Consider the following 11,231-nt stretch of genomic DNA (forward strand, 5'->3'; position numbering starts at 1 on the left):
TTTCTAGAAATAGATTAAGCTTACATTATTTCCTTTTCTTAATATATATGACAACGTTAAGATATTTTACAAAATCATTTATTAACAAAAAAAACAAAATATCTTTCTTATACTAATTCGAAACACATGCAAGATTACCGCCAATAGATAGTCAAATAACAACAATAATGAAAAAACAAACACAAAGTCCTAGATTTAGTCATTGTAAACTATAGATCTTACATATTTCGACTTGATCCAGAAACAGGTGATCATGGAATATGGAAAAGATAAAATATGTGTAAAAAAAACAAGTCAAAAATAGTTTTTTTATTCAAAAGACATATTTACAACAGAAAAGCACAATCCTTTATGGAAAACAATATGGTTTTAAATTAGTTCAAATTGACAAAAAGTCTAGATACCATCTTAGTGAGAAGTGATCGTGGAGAATAATTTATAAATTTATCCTTCAAAACATTTTTTTTATGAAAATGGTATATTACATAATTTTTTATGGGCAAGAACTCCCCAACAAAATGGAATTGTTGAAAAGAAAAATATAACTTTATAAAAAATTTCTAGAACCATTTTTTTTTTAACCAAAAGTGGAATAGCTAAGGGCTATTACCACCAAATATATAGATAAACCAAAGAGAACCATTTGAACCAAATCAAATGTTGAAAATTATTTTTGGGCCAAAGTCATATATAAACACTTTTTGTTACATTTTAAATTGAGTCTCGAGAAAAAAAAAATCTTAAACAAAACCTCACTTGAACTCTAGAAAAATTGAAAATCATACATATTATATTTTCACATTTTTTATGTTATTTTTATATATTAATAAATAAATAAATAAATCTAGGAAAATATGATTCAAAATCAAATGAATCTATCTTTTAGGGTATTCACCAAACTCAAAACGAAACAAAGTATTTAACTTAAAAACTCTAACCATGGAAATAAATATGCATATTATATTTTATTGAGTCATGCTAACTTGTGTCTTTAGACACATGTTAAGAATTCCATAAATGGTAAATATTTATTACAAAACCTTAATTTTCAGTCTCTAGAAGAATAAATTGACACAATTCTTAAACAAAATTTCCACTTTAGATTCATTAACATGTGCCCTAAAGCACAAGTTATCATTTTCCTATTTTATGAGTTTGATGATCTTGACACTTGAGAATAATACATTGATGATGTAGAAACTCTACAAATCTAAAAAGATGTAAATGAAGAAAACAAACAAGTATCACACTTACAAACACCTCCAAAAAAGTTTTAGAGTTGTTGGTGATCATCGTCCCGATCAAATATTTAGAAACATGACGCGGACATGAGAGCAAGATTTACCTTCAAAGACAATGCTAATAACATCAAAATTATCTCAAAAATTGAGCCATAAAATATCAATAGATCTATATACCACAACTCATCAATAGAAGCTATGAAAGAAAAACTTTCTCAATTTTAAAAGAATGAAGTATGGACACTGAGAAAGATGGGAACTGAGAAATAAGTTAGATGAAGAAGTAAAAAGTATTAAAAAAAAAACATAGACGTGTTCCACAATGATATTATCAACAAAAAGATATCGATTATTATGAGACTTTTGTTTCAGTTGTGAGGCCAGAAGCAATAAGAATACTTTTGCATATGCATCTCATAAAAATATAAAACTTTTTCAAATAGACATCAAAAGTACGTTTTTAAATGGAATCTTAAATAAGTAAGTCTATGTCCATCAATCTCATGTTTTGAAAAAACTAGTTCATTAATTTTTCAATTATATGTTGATGATATCATTTAACAACAGACAAATTAACAAATGTGTGAAGATTTTTCCTGTCACATGCAAAGTGAATTTGAAATGAACATGTTGAGAGAATCAATATTTTTTTCTTTACAAATTAAGCAAGAATCAAATCAAATTTTTATCTGTCAAGAAAAATGTCGGTCAATATGCATATACAAAGCGAATCTAGAGGGGGTGAATATATTCCCCAAAAATTAATTTTCAAAAGCGTGTTAATCTCGAATGAATTTGACTATTGAAATTTATACAATTGTTTCAAAGAAACTAAGCTATCAATGATAATAACTCAATCCTATTTTGAACAAGCAATGCATAATTGAACTGTTATTGATTAGTCAAAATTTAATACACAATCAAATTACAAAACATAGCACAATGCCAAACCAAAAAATAAAAGAAATCACAAAAATTAAACTATTTGATATATGATGAATCAATTGAAGGAATGTTATCAATGATGAAAAGTGATTGAATAAGCGAATTGATTTTCCAAAGTTTTTCTCATTCACTTAACATTTATCAATTCACCTAATCAACTAACATATATCAAATTATATTGTAAAAAATAAAGATAAATGAGAAGAATACACTTATATCTAGAGGTTCCCTCAAGGTCCCTTGAAATTGAAAGGATCCAAGGTCTTCGAATTAAGATAGCATGCAATCCTTCAATATTCTTGTCCAACAAATCTTATTTGCTATGACTTCAATTTGATCCCCTTCGAGCTTGATTGTTTGAGAAACAACCCCCACAATTATCTTTAGATCTTTGATGCTCCACAAAGATCCTTGAATGAAACCAATTATACAATTATCTTATAGCACCTTAGCAATCTAGATCTCCAAATACTGCAAGTGTTCTTGAAAAAAGTTTTTAATCTGAAGAAATTGTAGAAAAAGAGAGAAAAATGACTTTAGAGTATTTTTGCAAATTTATTCAATAGTTTAAGAATGAGTGGAGGAAAGTATATATAGGTGAGACTGAGAGTGATAGGAGCAAATCGAATCATAAGAGCTCTAATTCAAATCAATTAGTGTATATGATGAAACCTGAATTGCTTTGAAGATTGATTCGATACAAATGAACTATGATTCAATTCATCGAATTCTAGGTGAAGATTGATTGGAAACATTAATATTTTAATTCTAATCACAATTACCAAAAGGAAATTTGATTCGATTCATTTGTTCCTTTATAAGATTTGATTTGAATCAAACGTACAAAAAATGAAATTTTAGATGAAGATTGATTTGAAACATCAAAAATTTAATTCGAGTCACAATTCTCAAAGGGGAATTTAATTAGATTCATTTGTTCCTTTGTAAGATTTGAATCTAATCAAACATTTAAAAAGTGACATGTTGATAGAAATTTTTCACCAGCTGAGTTCCAAACAGTGTATATCTGAAAAATAATGTATTTAACCATTAAGGAGATCAGTAGTGATATATTGGAAACACAAGCTAGGCTTGAACAAAAACATTATCTAATCAAGTTAAGAAATAAACATCATCAAAACATAATCAACCCAAGGTGCAAAACTAAAAAAAAAAAAAAAAATACATCAAAGATCATCTAAAAAATACAAAATGAATGAAGCCAAAATCATAGCAATTCTCATACATCCATCGTCAAATCTAGACAAAGATAAAGAAGGAAAAACTATTAAAAAAAGTTAATTAGTGTCTTTAGAGCATCGTTTTTATTTTTTGTTACAAAAATTTTAGGGTGAGGGGATGGTGCCCCAGACCAAGGCAGGGAAAGACCTTCGGACTCAAAGAGCACTTACAAAGGTAATTACATTTACCTCCCTCCAAAGGCACTAGCGGGGCTCGAACCCGAGTTCTCTCGGATTCAAGACCTGTCTTTTTACCATTGGATCAAGCCTTTGGAGTTTTTAGAGCATCGTTTAAGGGAGACAAAAGAAGAAATTTTTTTAAAAAATATTATATATTTACGACTATAACAAATGTTTGATTTATGTACATTTAAGACCCAGTTTCCTTTTTTGGATTCTTTGAAAAAGTGATGCTACATTTTTCACAAACAAAAAAAATACTAAACCATACCATTATCCACTACTTTTGAAAAATAAAAAGTCAAACTAAAAAACAAAGGCGATTTTTTATACAGACAAACACAAGGGCAACTTAAACGTGATTGGTCGTTTGAGGATAATCTACGTAGCGTGCAATGGACAACACTTTCAGATCATGCATATTTGGATATATCGTTGTTTGATAAACAAGAAGGGTGTGCTATTTCTAGTTAAAGAAACTTTGTCAAAAGAAAAAAGTCCAACATAAAGATTTATGGAAAGCCCAAAATTTACATGGTACAGTTCCATCTTTTCTTGGTCTTCCCTACCTGTCATGTGCTGAGTACCATGTCTCTCAATAAGAATAAAGAGGAAAAAAAAAAAAAAAATGAAACAAAGGAGTTTGAATCGCGTAAAGTCCTACAATTGGTATTTGTACAATGTGCTGAGTACCATGTCTTTCAAGTTCCTTAAATATTAAAAAGAAAAAAAATCATACATCGTTTGATCTTGATATAATGGTTATTGTGTTCTAATGGATCCAAGTTCGCTAACAAAAAGCAGTGTTATTTGTCGCAACATTTTAGCACAGAAAAGACTCATGATATCTTCCTAAAAAATAAAAATAAAAACTCATGTATTACATTATAATTTATGTGTTTAACCAAGATTCTGGGTTCGAATTCAGCCTTGGGCATACAGCAGCTTTAAAAATTTTAAAAAAACTTGTCACCCATTTAGGTCTCACACAGTTGCGCGCAATTTTACTCTTCAATAGATTCGCTATAATTTAACTATAATTTATGTCATCATTAGATTTTACTCTTCAAGCGATTTTACTCTTCAATAGATTTTACTCTTCAAAAAAAAAAACATCATCATTTATGTCATCCACTTTCGTGAATCTACTCTTCAATAGATTCGCTATAATTTAACTATAATTTCGTGATTTTTTTCTTCGCTGGCTTTAGCATTATTGTTTATAAAATATACCTGGTCTATCTATCTAACAATAAAGACAAAGTACCTCTAAATATTAACAAAATAGATTCTACCAATAAATTTACTTTCAATTATAACTCATCAATACTAAAAGTATGTTTGGAATGGCATCAATTAACCCAAAATCACGTTGAGAATCACAGCTAAGCAAAAGCTTGGTATATTAGTTTTAGAATTTTTATGGTGAAAGTGCATTGAAAAGTGGTATTGGGTTTCCAAACATGTTTTCAAACACACGCTAAATAGATGTCATATAAATGAAGAGAAAGAGTTGATCTCTAGGAGCCAGAATCTTGTTAAGCATCAATTTTTCTAACCATCCGATGAAAGTTGACTATAAGCTCAATGCTTAATAGGAGAAGAACTCCACAATGGACATGGTTAACTCTTCTCCTTAGGCACGCCACCTTAACTCAATATCCTGATATCTAAAATTTGAGAATTCTAATCCACTATGACTTACCTACTGTGGTTTCAAACACTTGTTTAATAACCAGTCTTGAATTGCAGATTATAACATGGCAAATGCTAACATGCGCCTCAAGGGCACATGTTAATGAACTCTAGAAATATTCGTTTTAAAAATCGTGCAATCAACCTTATAAAGTTGATAAAATGTTGTTTTATCGGTGCAAAATCCTATTTTAGGTTCTTAACATGTTTCCTCACGACATAAGTTAGCAAGACCAAATAAATTTACTGACCAAAACATTCATTCTACCATTGAAGAGAAATAAATCAAGAGGGTGGTGTGATGGGAAAAGAGAGCTAGAGAGAAAATGAATTGTTGAATGAGTTTAGGAAAATTAAGGATATTCAAATGTAAGTATTGATTAAAGTATTGCAACCGATCAACTTGAACATAAAATTTGGTGAGTGACCTTTCGAACACAGCACAAGGGAACGATAAAAGCATATCAAAGAAAACGTTGAGGCAAAGAAACAATCAAACAAAACAAGTATGCTAGATTATCCTATCAAAAAGAGCATAGCATCCTCCAATTCTTATTCACCATTGTTTGAAGGTCCTAATTACCAACTAAACCCAGAAAAATACAACATCCATAAAGCTAGTTTACAAAAGATAGCATGCTAAACTAAGCTATGACGTTAAATTTATCAACCTATAACCAAAAAAATATATCTATAATCATTTAGGATATTACAGCAAAATCCATCAAACTCTTCTCATAAGATACTTGCAGCCCAAGAAACAATGAAGTAAACTGAACATTTTAGTGATTCAATGTATGTTTCAATTGGCAGTGAGATTGACAAAGATAACGGTTCAATCAAATCACGGTGTCAATTTAACTTCATCAAAACCATCGCAATTTCAAACATTAACTAATTTCACTTGGATTAGTCAAACACAGTTCTATCTACCATAATGTTCATCAGTGATCACCATTTCCGACGCTCTTCTCCGAGCAAACATCTATGCCGTTGAAATTCTCAGACTCACGATCACCAGCGCCATTTCCCTCGGTCTCCAAGCATACAACACGCTGCCTCAAATCACTCAATTCCCTTTCCATGAGAAAAATTCTTTCCTTAAAGGATAGATTCTGTTCTTCAAGATGTGTGATTTGCAAATCTTGCTCATCAACTCTATTCTCTAAACTATGTTCATCACCTGAACTTGGATATATCATCTCAAACCTGCTCAAATCATTGTTCAATCTCTTCTCAACCTCCAAAACCCCACCGCCATTGTTTTCGCCGGAGTTTTCCTTTCCTGACCTGAGACGGATTAGACCTTTCATTGTGCCATATCCGTCAACTCCCCACTTTTCCTTTGCCATCTCCACAACCACCTCCGTCGACGGCGATAGCGACGGCGTTGTTAAGATCGCCGGCGTCAGCGCACAGGGTGACACCAAGGAAGCTATGCCACCTGTCTTCTTCGCGCGGATTAAGAACGAAGTCGTGTTGCGTGGCGCGAACGGGGCGGAGGGACGACCACCGCCGTTGAACCTCCTCTTTGGATAGTTAAACCGGCGAACTTTACCAGATGAACCATTCGGGTTTCCAAACGGACAACCCGGACCCGATAGGTTATGGTCCATGCGAGCTCTTTCGGGTTTGCTTCCGTTCCATTTTATCCGACCCGGATAATTCATTGGACACGGCGGATGACCGTTAAATGTTGGGAGTTGGGAGAACACGGCCGGATTTTCAGGCAAATAAGATGGATGGCGGTAGTTTTGAGGAGTCTGTCGTGAGATCTGAGACTGGACTATCATTTTTCATTCAAAAGCACGAAAATTTCACAAGAGATTTATAGATGAACAAGAAAAAAGTTTGGAAAATTTAATAAAAGACTGAAAACAATAAATAAAAAGTAAATTTGGAGATTTATTTTAATTTTGCTGGCTAGGAGTGAGAACAAAATGGTCTTTGTGAATATGTAACTGAAATTCGTAATTATTTTGTGATGATTCACGACTATTTTGGGGTGATAAAGTGTGAGAAGAGAGAAGAGATCGATGGTTGAAATTTCAGTTTGAATAAATTGCACGGTTGAGATTCAATTGTGTTGTCATGTGGAGAATCGGGTTCATGACATGAATTTTGTGCAAGCTGCAAAGGAGAAAAGGGTTGAAGTTCCGTACAGTGACATGACTCTCGGTGGATGTTGTTACTTGTTACCACTTTGCAAAAGGATGTGTCTTCTTTTTTTATGAAGGGACAAAACAGGAACAAGGGTTTGTCCGTGGGTGTATTTGGACTATTTTTTTATGTTTTTAAATTAAAAAATTATGTTTTTAAAAGTTAAATACTTTTATTTTGACTGCATTGAATACACAAATATCATAAAATCGTATTATTTAATGTTTTTAAAGAGTGTTCTAGAAATATTTGATAGAATTTCTCATGAGTAAATAGTCAATTTTCCCCCTGAAATTGTAAGTTTTATCAATTACCCCTTGAAATTAACAAAACTTCAATTACCCTCTGAAATTTCACAACGTTAGTCAATTTACCCCCTCCGTCAAATTTTTCTGTTAGTGAACATGACGTTTTGCAAATATCCCCCTGAAGTTTTGCACTTATGTGCAAAATGCCCCCAAACTTAAAAATTTATATTATTTTTTTCTTAAAAACAAACAATTAATAGTTAAATATTAAAGCTAACTATTAATTTTGGAGTTTGGAACAACTACATACATATATACATCAAAATAGGGAAAAATGTGTATTTTTAAAGTGACAATAATGGTTATTTCTAATAGACAAATTATTATTTTTAGAGGTTTATAAACAAATTAATAATCAGATTTAAATTTATATTTTCTCCTTCACCATCTTAGTCTTTTAACTCCTCAACTCCTTCAACAATTTGCTCAAACCACTTAAACTACACAACCCCTAATATTAATCCACAAATCATCTCATTATTGTCACTTTAAAAAATACATATTTTTCCCCATTTTGGAGCCTATTTTGATGTATATATGCATGTAGTTTTCCCAAATTCCAAAATTAATAGTTAGTTTTAATATTTAACTATTAATTGTTTGTTATTAAGAAAAAAATAATATAAATTTTTAAGTTTGGGGGGCATTTGCAAAACGTCATGTTCACTAACAGAAACATTTGACGGAGGGAGTAAATTGACTAACGTTGTGAAATTTCAGGGGGGTAATTGAAGTTTTGTTAATTTCAGGGAGGTAATTGATGAAACTTAAAATTTCAAGAGGAAAATTGACTATTTACTCAATTTCTCATAAAAGAAAATGAGATAGCTACTTGTCTCGCAAGATAAAATATCAGATGTATTTTGTTCATAGAGACCATATAGTTTGGACTTCTTGATGTATTTGTTAAGGTTGAACTATTTTTTTCTGAAAGTTAAATTACATTGTCCCACCAAATCTTATCATAGTTCACCGCACCAAATTAAATTCATAAACTCTATCTCTTTCATTATAATTTTTTTTTTTAAAAAAAAAAGGATAAACTAGCAAAGTACTAGTTTATCAAACATATATATATAAAGGAAAGCGAAAAACAACAAAAAAAAATAAAGGAGGGGGATCAAACTAAAACCTCCATATTAAGGTACAAATCTCAAATTAGGTAACCCTAATTCGTTTTGAACAAAGCAAGCTCAAATGCAATCAGGAACATCCATGGACAAGAATATTTATGACTACTTTTTAATGTTTGGAACAAAGCAAGCTCTAATGCAATCAGGAACTCTAAAGCAAGCTCAATGTTTTGTCAAAAAATAGGGAAAAAAATCGTATTGAATGATTATTTGGCGATATTTATTTTTGAGAGCATTGTTCTTTACATATAATATAATGTTTTTGATAAAGTATTTGGTGATTCATAGGACATATTTGATAGTAGTTCCTAAGTCTTTTGTGTTGAGCTTGTCATCTTGCAATGTCTTAATATTTTTGATTTCATTATTTTTTGTCCCCCACACCCCCAAGACCAAATCATCCACATAAACTAGAACAGTGAAGCCATTGCTGCTTTTCTTGGTAAAAAGTGAATAGTCAACTTTAGATCATGTATAACATGCAATGTTTAAGTAAGCTTAGTATTCTATTGTATGCTGCACACCAAGTCAAGATGAGATAAATGAAGGTAAGGAGGAGACTCATATACACTTCTTCATTAAGATCACAGCATGAAGAAAAACAATTTCTTTATTTATCTTTTTTTCACGTCATTTTCGTCTTTTTGATCAATTTACATAAGAATTTCCAATATTTAAATGTATGGTTTTATTTTAACATGAGTTCTTAGTATTCAAATCTACAATCTTTAACTCGTAATTTTATCTGAATTTTAGATTTAAGACTAAAAAATTCATATGCAAACGAACCAAAAAGACAAAAATAACATAAAAAATAGATAAATGACAAAATTGTTATACAAAATTAATTAAGTTAAGATACAACAAATATTGTTTTGCCAAATATACGTAATTCAAGTCTAACAAAAGACGAAGTACACTTATTTACCATTAGTCATACAATTTAAATATCTTGAGTATATTGTACTAAACAACAACAAAGTAGAGAGAGATGTATGCTAGATTCAAGTGGGATGACTGAAAATGGAGGGGAGCATTGATTTTTTTATGTGATAAAAATATACTTTTCAAAGGGAAAATTTTATCATATTGAAAAAGAAATTATATTTGTACAATCATTTGATTACAACTTTTTCTTATTCCCTCTCTTTCTTTTTCTCTCTCTTATGTTTTGGACCAATAAGAAGAGAGAAAATGAAAGTTGTCACAAATAGTTGTACATATATCACTACTCATATTGAAACTAGATCGGTAATAATGTGGAAAACTTTTTTTTTAAAATAATTGTGGAAAACTTATATAGTTTGATCTTGACAAATATGTGGTTTTGAGTTTTGACATTTGTGTGAAGAAAAGATGTTAATTCTATAATAAAATTAGTGGTATATCATATGGTGGGTGGATACTTCAATCGCTAAACAAAAGGGTAGCACAAGAAAGAAAAAAGAAAAAAAAAACTTTGAGATTTTCTCAAGGAATAATAGATAGAATATTAAAAAGGATTTTAAGATCAATAATTTGATTAAAAATATGATTTTGATAGATTATTATTTCGTGATAGTCGATCTTACCTAATGCATAAAACTTGGTGTTGTTGTATTTTTATTATTTTTGGGTAGATAAACGAGATGATAAAGTCATCATAAACTCACACATAAAATGGAAGTATCGGAGTTCGAACCCGATCATAACGTCCGATCTAACAATTTTCAGTATTTTTGTCAGTTGAGCTATGACTTATGGGATTATAAACTGAACCAAAATGAGGGAAAACAACAATATCATTAAAGAAACCGTTTTTTTTTTGTGAAGATTAAAGAAACCGTTTACTTATAAGTTATACAACATTATCCATTACTTTTTTTAAAATAAAAAGACAAAACTAAAGAAATACTAACAAAGGGGATTCTTGATACAAACACAAGGGCACTAAAATGTGATTGGTCGTTAGAGGATAATCTAAGTAGCGTACAGTAGGGGACAACTCTTATAATGCATTTTTTTTATATTCCTTTTTCCTTAAAGAGCATTTTTTTTTTTATATTCCTTGTTGTTTGCTCAAAAAGGGTGCAAGTTAGATAAACTATGTCAAAAGAAAAATGTCCCACATAAACAAGCACAGCTATAAAATATTAAAATTTACATGGTACACAACATGTGCTCATAACCATGTCATAGAAGAAGAAGAAGAAAGAAAAAGAAATCAAATCAAATATCCATTGAGTAAAAAAACAAAGTAGATTTAGAGGGCAAAAGTTATTATGCATAAGACATTTCCTTATGCACTCTGCATAAATACTTCACAACCATCAGATTTAGTGTACACGT

General features: G+C 30.5%; 1 protein-coding gene across 1 annotated transcript; it reads right to left on the minus strand.

Moving 5' to 3' along the window:
• Window positions 1–5,795: 5,795 nt before the first annotated feature.
• On the minus strand, window positions 5,796–7,511 carry LOC25486848 (uncharacterized). Its single transcript, XM_013608669.3, has one exon. It carries the CDS (start codon window positions 7,093–7,095, stop codon window positions 6,247–6,249), a length of 849 nt encoding a protein of 282 aa, XP_013464123.1. The 5' UTR covers window positions 7,096–7,511; the 3' UTR covers window positions 5,796–6,246.
• Window positions 7,512–11,231: the final 3,720 nt, after the last annotated feature.

The sequence above is a fragment of the Medicago truncatula genome, chromosome 2 (genome assembly GCF_003473485.1).
Source record: "Medicago truncatula cultivar Jemalong A17 chromosome 2, MtrunA17r5.0-ANR, whole genome shotgun sequence".
In the NCBI taxonomy this organism is placed as follows: domain Eukaryota; kingdom Viridiplantae; phylum Streptophyta; class Magnoliopsida; order Fabales; family Fabaceae; genus Medicago; species Medicago truncatula.